The sequence below is a fragment of the Eptesicus fuscus genome, chromosome 5 (assembly GCF_027574615.1).
Source record: "Eptesicus fuscus isolate TK198812 chromosome 5, DD_ASM_mEF_20220401, whole genome shotgun sequence".
Lineage (NCBI taxonomy): Eukaryota > Metazoa > Chordata > Mammalia > Chiroptera > Vespertilionidae > Eptesicus > Eptesicus fuscus.
The window spans coordinates 71,961,576-71,981,166 of NC_072477.1; the positions used below are offsets into that span (position 1 = coordinate 71,961,576).

General features: G+C 43.0%; 1 protein-coding gene and 1 long non-coding RNA gene across 3 annotated transcripts in view; one reads left to right on the forward strand and one right to left on the reverse strand.

The window, feature by feature from the left end:
* Window positions 1-1,263: 1,263 nt before the first annotated feature.
* Window positions 1,264-18,135, reverse strand: LOC129149005 (uncharacterized). The gene is made up of 3 exons (XR_008555999.1): window positions 18,105-18,135; window positions 5,942-6,038; window positions 1,264-1,376 (listed from the first exon to the last, which is right to left on the reverse strand). It is a non-coding gene; the product is annotated as an uncharacterized LOC129149005 (long non-coding RNA).
* A 1,081-nt stretch (window positions 18,136-19,216) lies between these two features.
* Window positions 19,217-19,591, forward strand: part of ARHGAP11A (Rho GTPase activating protein 11A) — a 28,833-nt gene continuing 28,458 nt past the window's right edge. For both annotated transcript variants that reach the window (XM_008142964.3, XM_028147431.2), the window contains exon 1: window positions 19,217-19,453. In XM_008142964.3, the coding sequence (XP_008141186.2) occupies window positions 19,325-19,453 (129 nt within the window). In that variant the 5' untranslated portion in view covers window positions 19,217-19,324. The remainder of the gene's footprint in view (window positions 19,454-19,591) is intronic.

Consider the following 19,591-nt stretch of genomic DNA (forward strand, 5'->3'; position numbering starts at 1 on the left):
TAAACATTCACGTACCTCTGGGGAGGGAAGTGGTGGCTACAGTTTATGCTTTATAAAAACTCTTGAACAGGAGTTGTTGAGCTCGCATGTTGGAGGACGCACCCACATTCTGGTAAGGTAGGACACCGCTTACAGAAGCTCCTACACTTGGGGCTCTTCCAGACCCCATCCTATGTACCCCTTCATCTGGCTGTTCATCTGTACCTTTTATGCTATCCTTTATAATAAACTGGTAAAAATAAGTAACTGTTTCTCTGAGTTCCATGAGCTGGTATAGCAAATTAATCAAACTCAAGGAAGAGTTGTGGGAACCTCCAATTTACAGCCAGTCATTCAGAAGCACATGTAACAATCTGGCCTTGCGAATGCATCTGAAGTGGGGGCAGTCTTGTGGGACTGAACCTTTCACCTGTGGGATCTGAGGCCATCTCCAGGGAGTGTCAGAATTGAGTTAAACTGTAGGACACTCAGTCTCCAGAGGATTGGAGAACTGCTTGGTGTTGTTGGAAAACACATCAGACCCACCAATCAATCACACTTGGCCATTTAAGCCTAAATAACTCAACATCAGTGTTCCCAACAGTATTGGCTTGGCAGTCCTTGAAGATAGAAAGATGAATTTGAAACCCACCAAAGTTCCTCCAGCTCTGATGACTTCATGGTTATATCCCTAGATTAAATTATCTACAGCCCATAAATGCTACAAATAATCAAAGCTAAATAATATGTTTTGCAATCCTTTTCAAATTTCTGGCCTCTGTAGATCACTTTTCTGTGTTAACACACACACACACACACACACTCACACACACACACTCTCTCTCTCTCTCTCTCATAGAGAGAAGGAAATGCCACTGGGAGCTTCCCTGCTGCCACCCCCTGAGGCTAATGAGTGCTGATACACTGACTAGCATCCAGGCACCACCAGCCTGGGATGCTTCCATGGGGTTCCCTCACTCTAATGAAACAGACTTTCTCACTTCAGTAGGCACTTGACATCCAAGAAACTTGACTGAAGTGCTGTGAGGTAAGTTTTGTCTCCCCCGGTTCACATTTTATGATATCTCAGCACCTGGCTCAGTTCTGATGGTATCACCACCATTGAATGCTTGGCACAGCACTATTAGAACTCATCCGAATTTTCTCAGTGAATCCACATATTTTCGGTTTGCAAAATGATCAAATCTTGTCTTAGTCTGTTCAAGCTACTTTAACAAAAACACCATAAGTTGGGTGGTTTAAACAGCAAACATTTATTTCTTAGTCTGGAGGCTGGGAAGTCCAAGATCAAGGTGCCTGCAGATCCAGAGTCTGATGAGGCCCTTTCTTGGTTCATAAATGGCAGTCTTCTTGCTGTGTCCTCACAGGGTAGAGAGCTAGAATGAGAAGAGATAGTATTGTGAACTGAATCATTCACCTCAAATTTACACATGAAGCTCTAGCCCCTGGTATGGAAGAATGTGACCGTATTTAGAGATTAGGCTTTTAAAGAGGTGATTAAGTCAAGCTATATTACAAAGCCACTGTTCTCAAAACTGCCTGGTATTGGCACAAGAACAGACATATAGATCAATGGAATAGAATAGAGAACCCAGAAATTGATCCAAATCGCTATGCTCAATTAATATTTGACAAAGGAGGCATGAACATACAATGGAGTCAAGACAGTCTCTTCAATAAATGGTGTTGGGAAAATTGGACAGATACATGCAAAAAAATGAAACTAGACCACCAACTTACACCATACACAAAAATAAGCTCAAAATGGATCAAAGACTTAAACGCAAGACAGGAAACCATAAAAATACTAGAGGAATCTATAGGCAGAAAAATCTCTGACATATGCCAAAAGAACTTCTTCACTGATACTGCTTCTAGGGCAATGGAAGCTAAAGAGAAAATAAACAAATGGGACTACATCAAAATAAAAAGCTTTTGTTCAGCAAAGGAAACCATCAATAAAACAACAAGAAAGCCCACTGCATGGAAGAACATATTTGCCAATGATATCAACGATAAGGGTTTAATCTCCAACATTTACAGGGAACTCATACAACTTAACAAAAAGGAAGATAAACAACCCAATCAAAAAATGGGCAACTGATCTAAATAGACACTTTTCGAAAGAAGACAGAAGGAAGGCCAAGAGACATATGAAAACCTGCTCAAAGTCACTAATAATCAGAGAGATGCAAATCAAAACAACAATGCAGTACCATCTCACACCTGTCAGAATGGCTATTATCAACAAGTCAACAAATGACAAGTGCTGGCGAGGATGCTGAGAAAAAGGAACCCTCATGCACTGCTGGTATGAATGCAGACTGGTGCAGCCACTGTGGAGAACAGTATGGAGTTTCCTTAAAAAAGTAAAAATGGAACTCCCATTTGACCCAGTGATCCCACCTCTAGGAATATATCCCAAGAAACTAAAAACATCAATCAGAAAGGATATATGCACTCCTATGTTCATAGCAGCAACAATTCACCATAGCTAAGATTTAGAAACAGCCTAAGTGCCCATCAGCAGATGAGTGGATTAAAAAATTGTGGTACATCTACACAATGGAATACTATATTGCAGTAAAAAAAGAAGGAGCTCATACCATTTGCAACAACATGGATGGAGATGGAGAATATTATGCTTAGTGAAATAAGCCAGGCAGAGAAAGATAAATATCACATGATCTCACTCATTTGTGGAATGTAGTGAACAACATAAACTGATAGAAAAAAAAAAAAAATAGATCCAGAGACAGAGAAATATCAATCAGAACGTCAAACCTCTGGGAAGAAATTGTGAGGTAGAAACCCAAGAATGCCTGAGAACGCCTTTCTAACCATGTTAACAATCATCAGATGTACGGTAATATTACCTGGGGAAAATGGGGAAGTATTTTGGACTTATGCTCCTGATCCTTAATGGGTAAGACCCCTTACGTGGGCTGAGCCCCTGACTACTGTAGTCACCAATAATACCAAACACCTTGGTCATCCAGGAGGACCATGGGTGGGGCAAGAAAGTATAATTACACAGGGGTCTCCACCCAGCTTCCCTTTTGTATAACACAAAATCAAAACACTGCCCCTTTGTGTGTAAAATTAAAGAGAGGTTACTGGCTTGTGTGGACACCAAAGAAAGGGTGTCACTACTATCACTACTTGCCCCCGGGAGAGGTGCAGAAAATGTAACTAAGACCTTGTCTATACAAAAAGAAATGGACAGCCAGTTTGAAAGGGAATTGCCTGGGCCTAGAGCAAAGAATATCCTTACATGATGTTATTCTACAATGTCATTAAAATTTTTCCCAGATTTGGATTACCCCCATTACTTATAATAGTACCTCCCACCCTTGGGGATCAATATAAAAAAAAATCATCTTTTTGGTGCTTGGAGACAAAGGTAACACATCTCTTGATATTTTAGAATTACAACAGCATAATATACAATTATCCCAAACAAACTTACTAATTCTTTGAATGTTTGGCAGCAATTTCAAAAGGACAGACATGTAAGGATTTAATCCCTTCCATTGTGTAAAGGGCCTCCTGGGAAGGCACCTGAGCATTCTATATTTGTCCCTCTTGCCCTTTTGGCCAAGAGGGACCCTCTTCTCACAATCCAATTGCTCACAGCTGTTGCCTGAGCTCTCTGTTCATGTCGAGGTTGAAGCCTCGTGATGACTGGTACCATGGATCTGTCTCTCGCCCAGTGGGGCGATCTGGACCCTCCCTGGAGAAGAAACTCGGGTCCCCCAAGATATGTGATCAGTGTTGGGGCCCCGCCAGCAGGCAAGGGGATCCCAAGGCAGGTGCTGGGCGTGGAGGCCACGGGGGCATAGGGTACCAAGGAGACAGAACTGAACCTCACATCACCCTGCTTGGCCCTGGAGGATGGCTGGTTAGCCAGAGACTGGTAAGATTCCTCATGGAAGGAACAACCTAAGACAGGCACAGTCACAGAGGGGCCATCAGGAGAGAACTTGGGGGTCAACAGAGGTGGGGCACAGAACCCCCCCCCAACTTTGCAGGGGCCTGAACACTCACCCCTTCTGAAGGAAGTCTCCTGCCCCCATGGCTGCTTAACTTCCCATGCCCAGCTCAAATCGAGACCCGGGTAACAGACAGAGACTTGGCCGACAGCAGCTGCCCTCTCACTGCAACAAGAATTGTTTGAGTTGTCATGTACCCATGGTGTGGGGAAGTGGGTTTTTGATATCTAAATCCAGCCTACCACCAGGAATGCTCAGGGCCTACTCAAGAAGGCAAATAATCCTTTCTACTAATATTTACAGGGTAAAATAAGATTGTTGTTAGAGTGATAAAGTTGACAGTAAAATAGTAGTCAAGTTTTCAGGCTAATTTAAATTGGCTAATTGAAACAAGCGAATATTCTAGAAAAATTAATTGTACTGGACAAAAAGCAGTTCCTAAAGTGTTAACTAAATTTCTATTGCTAGTTCATCTCATGATAAAATTGTGTAACATGTAATGAACCTAAAGCAGTAATATTATAGTGCAAAAAATTAAAATTTAAAAGCTATCAAGACTACATTATAAAATTTTCAAAAGCCTCCTAATATTTAAATCAAAAAACGGGGGAATAGTAGAAGAATATCATGTAAGGAAAAATACCCTGTAAGTAAATTACATCTAGAAAATTTGTACTTTAGAAAATTAATTGTAAGGCTAAAAGCAAGACACCCATGAAAAGCACACATGGTGTCAAAACAAGCCAGAGGATGCCGAAACTGGTTTGGCTCAGTGGATAGAGCATCGGTCTGCGGACTGAAAGGTCCCAGGTTCGATTCCGGTCAAGGGCATGTACATTGGTTGCGGGCACATCCCCGGTGGGGGGTGTGCAGGAGGCAGCTGGTCAATGTTTCTCTCTCATCGATGATGTTTCTAGCTCTCTATCCCTCTCCCTTCCTCTCTGTAGAAAATCAATAAAAATAAAAAAAAAAAAGCCAGAGGAAAATCATTTGGGCAAAAAATGAAAAAGGATCCCAAGTCAATTTTATAGAAAATATCCCTTTATTAACTTTTGGTTGAGAATATGTTTGTATATTTTCAGAAAACAACTCCGAGACCATGTGGATTCCGACAACAGAGAGGAATCGACAGGACGACTCCAGCCATGAAGACAGAAGAGAAGCAGTCCAGAGATGGAAGACGCTTACGTCGCCTTGCCATACTAGCAGTTAGCAGCTGTGCGTCACTGCAGGTTGCCCAGGACCAAACCAGAGAGTGTTGGACCTGCATTACCACCATTTGTCCACCATCCAGAACTGAAATACCATTGCTGACATGTACACATAAGGAACTGTTTGACATTGAAATTGGGTCTCAAAAGAACTGTTGGCCCAGAAAGAAACTCACTACAGACTGATTCATTTGCCTTTCAGCATAACCATTATTGCTTGTCTCACTTTCGGTTCTTATAAGTGTATTTCTAGTAGCACATAATCTCACTCATCTAGGGGAAATGATAAACATCATAGACTGATAAAGAAGAACAGACCCAGAAACAAGGAGGCATGGATCAGACTATCGGGCCTCAGAGGGAGGATAGGGTGGGGATAAAGGGGAGAGATCAACCAAAGGACTTGTGTGCATGCATAAGAGCCTAACCAGTGGTTAAGGACAACAGAGGGGTGGGGGCATGCGTGGGGAGGGGTGTGGGATGGGAATGGGGGGATGAGGACAAATATGTGATACCTTAATCAAAAAAGAAATTAAAAAAAAAGAGGTGATTAAGTTAAGATGAGGCCATTAGGTGGGCCCTAATCCAATCTGCCTGGTGTCCTCATAAGAAAAGAAGATTAGGTCACACAAAGAGACACTGTGGATGCAAGTGCACAGAGAACTGACCAAGTGAGGATGCAGAGAAGAGGTGGACGTCTACAAACCAAGGAGAGAGGCCTCAGAAGACTTACCCCACCTATAGCGTAATCTTGGACATTGAGCCTCCAGAACTGTGAGAAAATTAATTTCTGCTGTTTAAGCCACGCAGTCTGTGGTATTTCATTATGGCAGCCCTAGGAAATAAATACAGACAATAATAGACAATTGTTAACAAGCATTTGAACAAAAAAAGGAGAATTTCATGAGATTAAAGTGTGTAATACAAATAAAATGGCCCAGTGATCTCACAGCTCCCCCTATACTTACAGGATATTTGGTGGGAAATAGCACCCCCATCAACCCTCTGAGAAACTGGACCGTTTACTGCCATTACCCAGGTGCCTAGCGTTGAACTATTGACTGTACATTCTGGTTTTCACCTATTGCAGATGAATTACTGTGTATTAATTCATTTTAGTGACTCTGAAATGTGTCCTGGTTTATATGACAAGCTATTTGGTCATCTTTATAGGGAAGTTGGGGTAACATGCCTTTTTCCAGGAGATCTCTCTCAGCTGGGATCCAAAAACCAAGCAACAGTTTTCCAGGATGATGTGCTGAAGGAGAAAAGGAGCCATGTGTCAGTGGCTCTATGGCAAGCTCATACCAAAAACACATGAGCAAGCAAACAAATCAAAAGCAAGACTTAGTGCATTGTTGTAGGCCTTTGTACCACACACAAACACACACACACCATCAGCCTAGAAACCCTCCTCGGTCCCCAAGTCTAAGTGCATGGTGTTGCATCTCACATCTGACCTCTCTTCCTCTGTATTTCCTCAAAGCGTTTCTAAAGGATTTTAGCTTTTGTGATTTCTCCCATTAAGCCTACTTTTAAAAGGAGTTCACTGGTACTTGGTTCATCTGCATAAATACACATGGGCCTAGGGAAGAAACTCAGTGTAATGGACCTGCTTCCCTCAACTTCTCACCTCTGCATAGAGAGGGAGAAGCTATTTCCCCTTTTCCCAGGTGGAACTGTAAGATACAAACAAAAATATAAAAGAGAAACTATAAAGAGAGTAGATCCTAAATATTCTCACCACCAAAAGAAAATTATAATTCTGTGAGGTGATGGATGTGCTAATAACCTTAGTGTGGTCATCATTTTGCAATATATACATATAGTATATGCATCAAATCATTATGCTGTACACCTTAAACTTACACACTGTCGTATGTCAATTACAGCTCAATAAAGCGGGAATAGTAAAAGAGCAGCTGTAATGAGGAAGATGGCCAGCAAACAACAGTAGCTCAAGGAAAAATAAAATCTTTATATGAAATAACTGGAATCTCGGGAAGTAGCCTCCTAGATGCTATTTTTATTTTCAGCATTTCAGGTTAACACAGTTTGAGTTAATGATGTTTTCCTATAGCTCCCAGGCAACTCAGAAATGGCAGGACTCGGACTGGCAGAGATGCACTTGCTGCAGATTTGGAAGGGATGAGGAGGCTGGCCTGGGGTTGTGCTCAGTCCCCCAGCTGTAGATATAGAGGGAAGTAGTACAGCATCAGGGATTGTCTATTGCACCCCAGGCACGTGGCAATTTTCATGGGTCCTCTCCTTGTCAGTTTCACCAGTTTGAATCAACTGCTCAATTTCAGTGGCAAACAGGCTTTTTTATTATAATAACCCCAGAGGTTCAATGATGGAAAATGAGCTCTCTTGGAGTAGGAGATCATTTAGGAATCCTGAATTCCATTTCACCCCTGGTGTTTATGTTTTCCATGGGACAGATGAAAATGTGTAGGTTCAGTAAAGGAAATTTCTGAAACCCTAATGGGAATGTTTCAGATGTTTCCTGCTGCTTAACATATTGTTAAAGACCAGAGAATCGGCTCAAACTGAGGTTCGCTTGTCGGTTGAGGAGTGATTGCCAAGTCAATGAAGATCAGTACAGACATTTTGAAGTTCCGGCTCCACTTTCTTCTTTAGAAACATTTTTTCTCATGGATGCCTTTTATGGAATTATTTAATGATTTTCTCAACATTATTTAATTATTCAAAAATATGACTCATGAATGTTTCATGAGCTTCAGCACGTGGTGTGTGTGTGTCTGTGTGTCTCTGTGTGTGTATGTGCTCAGCACATGTGTGTGTATATTTTCATGTGTGCCCTTTGGACAACTCTTTGTAAGTTTTCTCGATAACTGTGTGCATTGGGGTCATAGTATTTGGACTGTAAGCTCCAAGAGGACTATTCCTAGGTCTGTTCATATTGAACTCTATTTTTATGTGTACTTGAAACATAGCAGATAGAGATGGTGAAAGACCAACTTTATCAAAAAGGGAAATGGAATTTTTTTTGTTATTCATATTATATTATACTAGTAATTCATACTAGAGGCCTGGTGCATGAAATTCGTGCACAGTTAGGGTCCCTAGGCCTGGCCGGCAATCAGGGCCCACCAGGGCTTTCTGGCTGCTAGCTGGGACCTTCCTTGGTGGTCAGTGCACATCATAGTACAGTGGTCTGCAAACTGCGGCTCGTTAGTCATATGTGGCTCTTTGGCCCCTTGAGTGTTCTAACGCCACTTCTTCAAAATAGACTCACCTAGGCCGAAAACTGACTTCTGCGCATGGGCCACGAAGTTTCAATCGCACTGTATGTGCGCGCCCACACATGGTATTTTGTGGAAGAGCCACACTCAAGAGGCCAAAGAGCCGCATGTGGCTCGTGAGCTGTGGTTTGCCAACCACTGTCATAGTGAGTGATTGAATTCCAGGTCTCACAGTCGAACTCCAAATTGGACACTTTGCATATTAGGACACTGCATATACACACATATTTAATTTACACTCATATTTTGATATTATATTCAAATATTATATTATTTGTATTATGGAATTTTCACAATGAAAGACATTCTATGAAGACATTCAAGCTGATAAGACACATAACATCAGAAGTCATGAATGTTTAGTCTTCCTATCAAGCTCTTAGCCTCCAGACAGCATCTATTCTATTTCAAATGCATTATCTATTGTGCTCTTACTGATTTTTTTTTATTGTGGCAAAAAGGATAACATAAAATTTACCATATTAACCATTTTTAAGTATGCACTTAAGTAGTGTTAAATATATTTCACATTATTGTGCAATAGATCTCCAGAATATTTTATACTGGGAGAAAGAAGCCAGTGGAGAATGATAAAATGGAAATGGAAGACCATGGAAATGGGGGAAAATTAATGAAACATGACCTTGAAGTGAAAAGCTAGATCAGCTCAAAAGTGCAGGTGGAGACATTAGCATCGGCAGGTGGAGGTAAGAACAGGTGTTCCAGGGCCCACATCTCTCTTATGTATGTGGAATCATTCCTTCTTGCACTTTACAGCAAGTCTCAGCAAAGATGGAATATGGTCAGAATCTTTATTCACTATTAAAACAATAGGAGAAATAAAAGTCCTATGACCTAAATTTCTACTACTCTCTTAGCCATTTTTTTATTTTCTTAAATATTTTTATTGAATTCGGAGAGGCAGGGAAAGGGAGAGAGAGATAGAAACATCAATGATGGGAGAGACTCATTGATCAGTTGCCTCCTGTATGCCCCACACTGGGGATCGAGCCCACAACCCTAGCCTGTGCCCCGACCAGGAAAGGAAACCGTGACTTCCTGGTTCATAGGTTGACATTCAACCACTAAGCCACTCCAGCCTGGCATCTCTTAGCCAAACTACAATTAAATCTTTTGTAAAAATCAAGTTTGAATGATCCAAAAACAATAGCAGGATTCTCCTATGTATTGCTCCTTAGGATTTTCCAGCAAAACAGGAATCCTAGGTTCATTGATGACAGGGTTGCTAGGCAACCGTGTCACTAACATTATTAAACAAAATGGCCTGACACCAGAAATAACCTTACTTTTAAGTGCAAATGTAATTCCATACTTCATTTTGCTCTCTCACCCTCCCTCATAAATTTGGCAGTCTTTATGAAAGAGAAAATTTGCCATAAAACACAAAGGATATTTGTTTCCTTAACACTGAAATTTGTTAAGTCATTTAGTCCATGATGCAAAAATAGTACCTATGTCCATTCCAGAACAGAAACTGGGGAAATTCTTAAGAGTTGTTAAAGTGATTTCATTTAAAAATACTTCTATCCATTATACAGTTGCATCATATTTGTTGTTAGAGAAAAACAGAAAAGGTTTGCCATGGAGAGTTATAAATAGGACTTAAGTATGAACATTTTTATGAGTTTCAAGGGACTGTTTTCTTGAACAAAGAGTATTTGAAGGTAATAGAGAAATACAATATTTATTATTTATGCTGATATTTACTATTAAAGTTCTTGATGATAATATGTTTTATGTAACACTCTTGAGATTTATAACATTTACTAGAGGCCTGGTGCATGAAATTTGTGCACAGAGGCGGGGTGTCCCTCAGCCCAGCCTGCACGTTCTCCAATCTGGGACCCCTTGAGGGATGTCTGACTGCCCATTTAGGCACGATCCCACTGGGCAGTCGGACATCCTTCTCACAATCCAGGACTGCTGGCTCCCAGCCGCTCGCCTGCCTGCCTGCCTGATTGCCCCTAACCATTTCTGCCTGCCAGCCTGATCACCCCCTAACCACTCCCCTGCCAGCCTGATTGACGCCTAACTGCTCCCCTGCTGGCCCGATTACTCCTAACTTCCCTCTCCTGCCATCCTGGTCACCCCTAACTGCCCTCCCCTGCTGGCCTGGTCACCCCTAACTTCCCTCCCTTGCCAGCCTGGTCACCCCTAACTGCCCTCCCCTGCTGGCCTGGTCACCCCCCCAACTGCCCTCCTCTGCAGGCCTGTTCCCCCCCACAACTGCTCTCCCCTGCAGGTCTGGTCACCCCCAACTGTCCTCCACTGCAGGCCTGGTCCCCTCCAACCTCCCTCCCCTGCAGGCCTGGTCACCCACTACTGCCCTCCCCTGCTGGCCATCTTATGGCGGCCATCTTGTGTCCACATGGGGGTGGCCATCTTTGACCACATGGAGGCGGCCATCTTGTGTGTTGGAGTGATGGTCAATTTGCATATTACCTCTTTATTAAATAGGCTTGCTTACCAACTGCCTTTTAATATATTTTTAAAATATATTTTTATTGATTTCAGAGAAATAAAAGTTCTATGACCTAAATTTCTACTCCTCTCTTAGCTATTTATTTATTTATTTATTTATTTTCTTAAATATTTTTATTGAATTTGGAGAGGAAGGGAGAGGGAGAGAGAGATAGAAACATCAATGATGAGAGAGAATCATTGATCGGCTGACTCTTGCACACCCTACACTGGGGATTGAACCCATAACCCGGGCATGTGCCCTGACCAGTAATCAAACCATGACCTCCTGGTTCATAGGTCACTGAGCCACGCTGGGCAGGCCTTTTTATATTTTTTTAGAATAGTATTTCTAAGATGGATTATAGTGATTGGGGGAATGAAAATAGAGCTAACACTGCTTGGGTACCCACTGTAGTCTGGGAACCTTGCATACCGAATCTCATTTATCTCCAAACCTGTGAAACAGTTATTTCCTTAGCTACTCAGTACATCTACATTTATTAATTTAGGGAGAGAGAAACCTACTGAAATCACTCCCTGGTGTGTGGTTCAGATTCAGGACAATCTCCTTTCCTTTTCCTATGTTTTCTAGTAGGGCATCCCTTAACCTCTGGAAGACTCAGTGAACTTTACTACTTAAACTCCCATTCTTTAAACTGACCAGGTACTCTCTAGTATTTAACGTGCCAAATGACAAGACTAAAGCAATTTAGAGATGAATGTGATGTCCTTTATTCAAGAGAAAGCAATCTATGGACTGGAGGAGTGCAGTGCCTCACAAGCAATGGAGCCCTCTTCCCGAGGGATTTGAGGCAAGAGCGAGTTTTAGAGAGCATTAGAAGAGGCAACTGTGAAAATAGGGCATGACTGATGAGGAGGCTGGGATTTCTTTATCAGGCTAGCAGGTCTTGTTTTCTAGGGTAAGGTACTCTGACCAATCAATAATTTCCTTGCTTTGCTTCTGCTTTTTTTCCCCCATAAAAGAATCCCCAGCTTGTCAGTGGAGTGTTTCTAATCACTTCTGCTTTGGCACTACCCAACTGGAATCCATTTTTACTCATATAAACTCTTAAAATGTTTTAATATGCCTCGGTGTATCTTTTAACTTCGCTCTATGTAAACTATGAATTGAATGAATGTGAAGGAGAAACTTGGTGAATACTACTTTGGGTAGATATTGGAATGCTCATCTGTTGGTGATAGGTCTTCCTGTCCTATGAGATATCTTATTGCAAAATATGCTCTCAATTGCCTCCTCAACTAGATTGTTCTTTCTCAAAGCAATGGCTTCTTCTTCAATATCTTTGTGTATTTAATGCCCACTGTAGGAATTACTCAATATATCTCAGGTTGTTGACCACAATTGCTTTGATATATTCCCTCTAGGTAAGGGGTCATACATTCTAATCTGTAAAGTCACCTTCCTTCAAGATCTAGAGAAAGGTTTTGGCACATTAACTAGCATCCATCTCGAGGTAAAGAAATGGATTCTCAAAGGTGAGTGTGTGTATATATGTACTTCTGGTACATTTTGAGCTGGCATTAGATTATGTCCCCAAATAACCTCTTCATCTAAATGTGAACAAAAAGGGGGTGCTGTAATAAGTCATAAATTCTTAGCTGGGTAGGTCATGGTGGGTAGCCACACCTGTCCCAGACATACACCTTCTTTAGGAAAAGGTTTTTAAGCAAGCCCTGTCCATTGTTCTTGTGCATTGAGGTTAACACACCTTTGAGATGCCAGAAGTAATACCCCTCGAAGGCATAACCACCCTTAAGAAAGCACACAATCTGCCCAGCCGTGTGACTTAACTGGTTGCAGCACGGTTCCGTAAATTGAAAGGTTCGATTCTGGTTTGATTCCTGGTATCTCTCTCTAAAGTTACTAAACATCTATTTTTAAAAAATGCATTTCACTGGAATTTAATTCTAAATGAATATTCAAAAATAGCCATGAAAATTTAAGAAAAAAATATTTTAATATAATAAAATTGATTTCACTGCCATTTCCAGAAACTAGGAAAATAAAACTTCACACTTGCCAAACCTGGCTGTAAAAATGCACTGACTTAGCTGCTTCTTCTCATCTCCTGTAACTTCTGACCAAAAGTCAATGTGTTTGTGACCTAAATATATTTTTTTTGTTTGCCTCAGTGATAGATTGAGCTGTTCATAAAATTTTAAGTGCTCACATGGATCCACTGGCTAATAATAATAATAATAATAATAATAATAATAATAATAATAATAATAATAAATAAAGCATGGATTTAAGGACTTTGCTGTTCTTTTTATTCACAAAATTGATCCTAAACTGAAAGATGTTTTGTGTTCTTCTACTCCCCTCTGCTGGTAACTTCTAAGATAACTCTCTCTCTCTTTTGTTTAGAAGTCAAATTGATAGAAACATCAATTGTGTTTTTAAAACCATATGAGAAAAACATGTTGAAAATCATAAAAAATGTATTCAATCTTTTTCTCAAATGTAATCTTTTCCGTTTGAAATACTAAACATTATTTTCTACAATAATTCCTTGGTCTATATAATTTGTTCCTAGTGTCCAGCTATTTTTTGCCTGACTTTTATCTTATGCATGGTCAGAAGAATGGAGCCACAAGGAATAGAAAGAGTGTATTTGGCCATAAAAACTGAACTCATTTACAAAATGAAACAGTACTGCACCACACCTTGTTTGTATTAATCTATTTACACCACGAAGCATTCTCGTGTATGTATGTCTCATTTATTTCTCACAGCAATATAATGGTATAGGTGTGCACATTCCAAAACATAAAACTTATTTTTCTTTAAAATGAGCAAAAGGAATCACTGTGTTCAGCCTCATTTAAATTCTGAAATAAACTCACTAACTTGGCACCTCCCACTGTTCTTTTTTTTTTTTTTTTGCCATTTTCTCTATAAACCACTCTGCTCCCCAAGTGACCCGTGTCTAATGCTATCAAGGTCTCCCTTAAGAAAATTAAGTACCTGAAACAGTTATTCAGTGTCTCATTAACTCAGGATAATTTACATCTTATATAATAAAAGGCTAATATGCAAATCAACCTAACGGTGGAATGACCAGTCGCTATGACACACACTGACCACCAGGGGGCAGACGCTTAATGCAGGAGCTGCCCCCTGGTGGTCAGTGTGCTCCCACAGGGGGAGCGCCGCTCAGCCAGAAGCCCTGAGCCGAGCTCACAGCTGGTGAACGCAGCAGTGGTGGCAGGAGCCTCTCCTGCCTCTGCAGCAGCGCTAAGGATGTCTGACTGACGATTTAGGCCCGTTCCAGTCAGACATCCCCCGAGGGGTCCCGGCACTGAGGGGACCCCCCAAGTGCACAAATTTTGTGTACTGGGCCTCTAGTTTTAACAGAAAATCAGACCTGGGGGTGGGTGGGTAGGGGCTGGGAGGAGGAGGAAAAAGGGTGGGGGGAACTGGGAGATATCTATAATACTATCAACAATAAAAAATGTTTAAAAAATAAATAAAAGAAAATCAGAACTACAGCCAAAGCAACCAGCCCCTAATAGAAAATTAGAGATTAGTGAGAAAGACATTGTTAGACAGAAAGGTTTTCAGTCTACCACTCAAATAAAAAAGTGGTGGCTTTTGAATGAAGGCTGCTTTCAAGGTCACCGGTGTCCCCCACAAGAATGATGTTGGAATTAGCGTTGTGTGATTTACAGTGAGCATGAATTTTGCAGCCAGGCCGATCCAAATTGGAATCTCAGCCCTGCTATTTAACAGCTTCGAACTGTGTATAGTTTTCTTAACCTTTTAAAGCCTCAGTTTTCTCACCTGTAAAATGGGGATAGTACCACTTCCTAGGGATGCTGTAGGGATTAATGCCGGGCATGTTGTATACAATAAATACTAGTTCCCTCTGCCTCTTTCCTTGATGGAGCTGCTCAAATGGCAGAGTAATTTAAGTAATTTAAGTTCTGCAGAAGGTTAGACAGTAACACCACTAGCAATTTTAGTTGTGAGATTGTACAGATGGATAAGTTCTTTCCTAGGTAAATTTTCATAGGGAGTATTTCCTAGAAAGAGTGCTAAAATCAGTCCCCATAGCTGCTTCACTTAGAATTCCTGTAGGTATCAAGGACCCTCGTCTGGATGTGAGATATCCACATAGCTTCATGTTTCTCTCTGATAACTCTTTTCATGGGCTGCGAAGCCACTATCTTTAGTGAAAAACCACTTCTGCTTGGTGTGGTGCAGAGGAATAGAATCAGTGTAGAGCTGTCCCTGCTGCATGGCCCATGGGACAAAGACAGGTCATGCATTTGAGCCAGTCAACACCATAGACCCAGGAGGTCAGATGCCCAATATCCTTGAGAAACCATCAACTCTCAGTTACCTATTAACCTGGTCTCATATGTGTGAAGATGTCTCACCAGCTGGGTCTATTATCACCCACCTACTTCTCCTTTTGTCTCCAGGGAAGGTTCCAACACAATAACAGCTCCCCATTACATTGAGTTCCATAGACACAGAATTCCATGAACAGAGAAGGTAATTCAATGAATTTAAGATTGCTGGCAGGGGTTAAGTGAATCTACCCCTATTTTGATTTTGGCCATAAAAATGCACTGATGTACTTTATTTTTCTCATCCCCTGTAAATTCTCATCAGAAGTCAAGGCATTGGTGTTTTAATGCTTCATATATTCTCTGGATTAAAGTGATATACTTTACTGCCATGACCTTTTCAATATTCTGTAATTTTCTCCACTGAGCCTGGGACTCTCCTTTGTTCACAGCATCTACATGATGTCTGTAGAAGGCACACAGAATAAATACACTAAACTCTTCAAGGGAAACTTGCAAAGGTGTGTGGGTGGGAGGGGTCCCTATACCAGCCATGTCACTCAAGCAAGGAAATGGGGATGCTGTCCTTTTCCCTTATATTAAGTGTTTGGAAGTGAAATTCAGGAGAGAATAACTTAGTTCTGAGGAGCAGAGAAAAAGGATCACATTAGAAAGATCCTAGAACATGCCCGGCTGGCGTGGTTCAGTGGATAGAGCGTCAGCGTGCAGACTGAAGGGTCCCAGGTTCGATTCTGGTCAAAGGCACATGCCTGGGTTGCAGGCTCGGTCCCCAGTGTGGGGCATGCAGGAGGCAGCCAATCAATGATTCTCATCATTGATATTTCTCTCTCTCTCTCCCTTCCCCTTCCTCTTTGAAATCAATAAAAATATATTTTAAAAAGAGAAAGATCCTAGAACAGAGCTCTACACACACAGTACGGCACACCAATAAAGATTTTCTTCCACTTTTCAGCGTTTTATCCAGCTGTCAGAATTCCCTGAGGGCTGAGACTTTTGACTTTGTACCAGTTACAAGTAGCCATGATAATAAGAAAAGTTAACATTTGAAATCTTCAGTGTTCTTGGCAAAATGCTCAGAATTTCACACGAGTCATGTTGTTCTCATAACAACTCTTTTAATAATTTTAATTTTACAGATGAGGCATTATGTTAGATAACTTTCCCATAATTAAGTAGTAGAGCTGGAATTCAAACCATGGTCATCTGACTTCATTCCCCCTAGTGTCCATAAAAATTTACCACTCAGATTTCCTGCTGCAAGGAGAATAACTGACTGAGAGTCCTGGATGCTGGCCCTCTGGATCCACCAAGGCATTTGCACCATGGGCTGCTCCCAGCCAATGACTGAGGGGTACTAGTGTTGGCCCATTCCTGTGGGATACAAGACTCTTCCAACATGTGACATTGAGGATCTTCCCATCAGCCTGGCCAAAATTTCTTAGAACTGTGCTGTGGTTGAGGTTATTTCGATCCAATCTTCCTTCCTTCCTCCCTCCTTTCCTCCCTCCCTCCCTCCCTTCTTTTCTTCCAAATCTCTTGCACATCTAATCTTGTCTGGGTGTCTACTTCTTGGAGAACCCAAACAACACACTGCCCCTGCCTTATTCTGGAGAGTGGCATAAACATCCTTATCCTTGTCTGCTTACTTCAAGGGTCAAGCAAGAATTGCCAGTGACGTTTTAGACCGATGGACTGTCCACCCTTGAAAGGCCCTTGATGATTTCAAACTATTACTTTCCTCATACCCACTGTATTTTCTCCTTCTTTTAATGGAAACACACACACACACACACACACACACACACATATATAATCTACAACTGTGTCCAAATTTCTTAGATCAGAGGGACCACAGAAATGTTTGGCTAAACCTTGGAGACAGTGTGAGTGCAGAGATGGGAAAGCCCAATACGTATGAGAAGAGCAGTCCTGAAGGGTGTTCTCAATGGTTTAGGTGAACATGGTGCATCGAGCACCAAAGCTTATTCCTCAAACACCAACCAAGTGCTCTGAAATAATGAGACAGAAAATAATTCAGCAACCCAACACTAGGACGTGTAGCCTAATTCCCTCCTTTTATTGGGAAGTCCTAATGCATAATGGTGTGTGAAAGGCCCCTAGAGAACCTGAGGCATAGGAACTGGTTTAAATCCGCACGTTTATTTAATGAGGTATCTGCTTTTTTAACACTGCACAGACCTAGGGATCTGGAGTCTGTGCACATAGCCAGGTTGGTATACAGGTTCCCCTGCTTGCCCTCTTCCCATATCTAGAGTCTTTTAATTTTCATTCTCAAGGTGTTTTGTTTGTTTATCCTACTGTATAAGAGTGGTAGCTGAAAGCCCTTGTTAATTGAACTCCTTCCTTCATTAATTAAAAAGGCATTCCATGAGAACTTAATTCAAAGTTCTGGGCTACATTTTGTGGGAAGTAAACATGAACCTGGCTCCAGCCTTCTCAAGGGACTCAGACCTAGAGGAGGAAAGGCAAGGCGTACAAACAGATCACTTCAAAGGAGGCTGCAATAATGACATCTCAGAACACCCTGATGGGATCGCTGCCGATGCCTCAGAATGGAAACTGGTGAGGGGCGGAGGGGGCGGGGGAGAGGAGGACAAGGACATGTGCAGTCCTGTGGGTCAACAGCACAACCAAGGTTTCAGCGGTGTGTGGGGCTGGCGCCGGGGTCCTCCCCAGTCCCCACGTCCCTATCCCACCCAACGCAGCTTCTGCGGCTGCCGCCTCCCGCGGATCTCGCATCCCTCCTGCACTCTATTCTCTCATGACGGGCTTTCTTCACTATATTTAACTACCTGTGCGCTAAGGTTTGAGCGTCACCATCAGTCCTCCCAATTGGGCCAGCTTCCGTAGCTGAAATTTCCACCCAACGCCCCTGGTTAAGGTTACTAAACTCAGCGTTTGTGAATCCTGACTGCACTTGGTCCCAACTCGGGTTCCGTAGAAGCGGTTTCTCCGTAGGGGGGCCTTCGGCCTTAGCCAAGTTTAAAAAAAAAAAAAGATAAGGTGTCTATTACATTTCCCCAAATATATTGTCGCAGGAGCAGGCCAAATGTATTCAAGTAGTCTTTATAAAGTATTTTCCTCTAAAATATGGCTATGAAGGAGCTGGTGGAACTCATATTCCTTTTCATACTTTAACAATGTTTTTTCCGCACCCCCTTCGTAGTCTCCCCTTTGCCCGCACCTCGCTAGACAGGCAGCACCTGGCCACCCTCCGAGGTCCTGATTTTGAAAAACGGAGCGGGCCAATCAGCATGCGGAGCGCTGTTTGGCGCTGCCTTTCGAGCTGGCTGGGACCTGCGGTGGGATAGCAGTGGCTCGGGGCGTCTGCGGGGGCGTCGGGGCGGCGGCATGAGGAGGGCTTTCTGGTTGCAGCGAGCGCACCAGGATATGCAGGCGGAGGGCCGCGGGCGGGCTAATGGGGGAGGGAAGGGCAGCCTGTGAGACGAGGTGACGGTGGAGACCAGCCCGGGCGGGGACCGGGACTGGAAGAGACGCCTGCGTAGCCGGCTGGTCCGGCGGCCTGGGGCGGGGACAGAGACAGACACTCCACTGACCCTGCCGGGGCAGAAGGGGCCAAAAGTCGTCTTTACAGTTTGGAGAGAGCCGTCGGCAAAGCCCGGGGTGGAGGAAAGGGGAGTCTTCGGAAGTGGCCGGAAGTGGTGAGAAGGTGCTAACGGGCGTCGGTACCGGGAACCGAAAGGATCAGGGAGGAAGAAGGGAGGTCTTTGTAAGTAGCTGACAGGGTCGTGTGACCAGAAAGAAGGCTGGCGTAAGTGAAGGAAAGGTGGGGCGTGGCTAGATCAAATCCTTAAGGGAAGACGGTTGGTGGAAGTGGAGCGAGGAACCGGGGAAAGCCGTGGAGGTGGCTGGCGGCCGGAGCGGGGCCGGACGGGGCCGCGAAGCAGCGAGGCGGAGCGCACACCCGAGCGTGTGCCGAACTTGGAAGGCTTGTTGGCGAACGAGGCTCAGGACTCGGATCCGGCCTCGGAGAGCGGGCGACGCCTCCGGGATGTGGGACCAGAGGCTGGTGAGGTTGGCCTTGTTGCAGCAGCTTCGGGCTGTCTACGGCATTAAGGTCAAAGGTGGCCGTGGGCAGTGCGAGCGCAGGAGACGGGACGCGGCAGCCACAGCAGCAGTGGTGAGTTCTGGGGAAGATTCAGGTAAAGGGAGGTGTGGGGGTGGGGGGAAGCACACCTTCACTATCACTACCAGGTCATGCCAAAATGTTCATTCTGTAGGGATCCAAAAGAGAAGGTGGTTAACTGTTGTGGAGCGA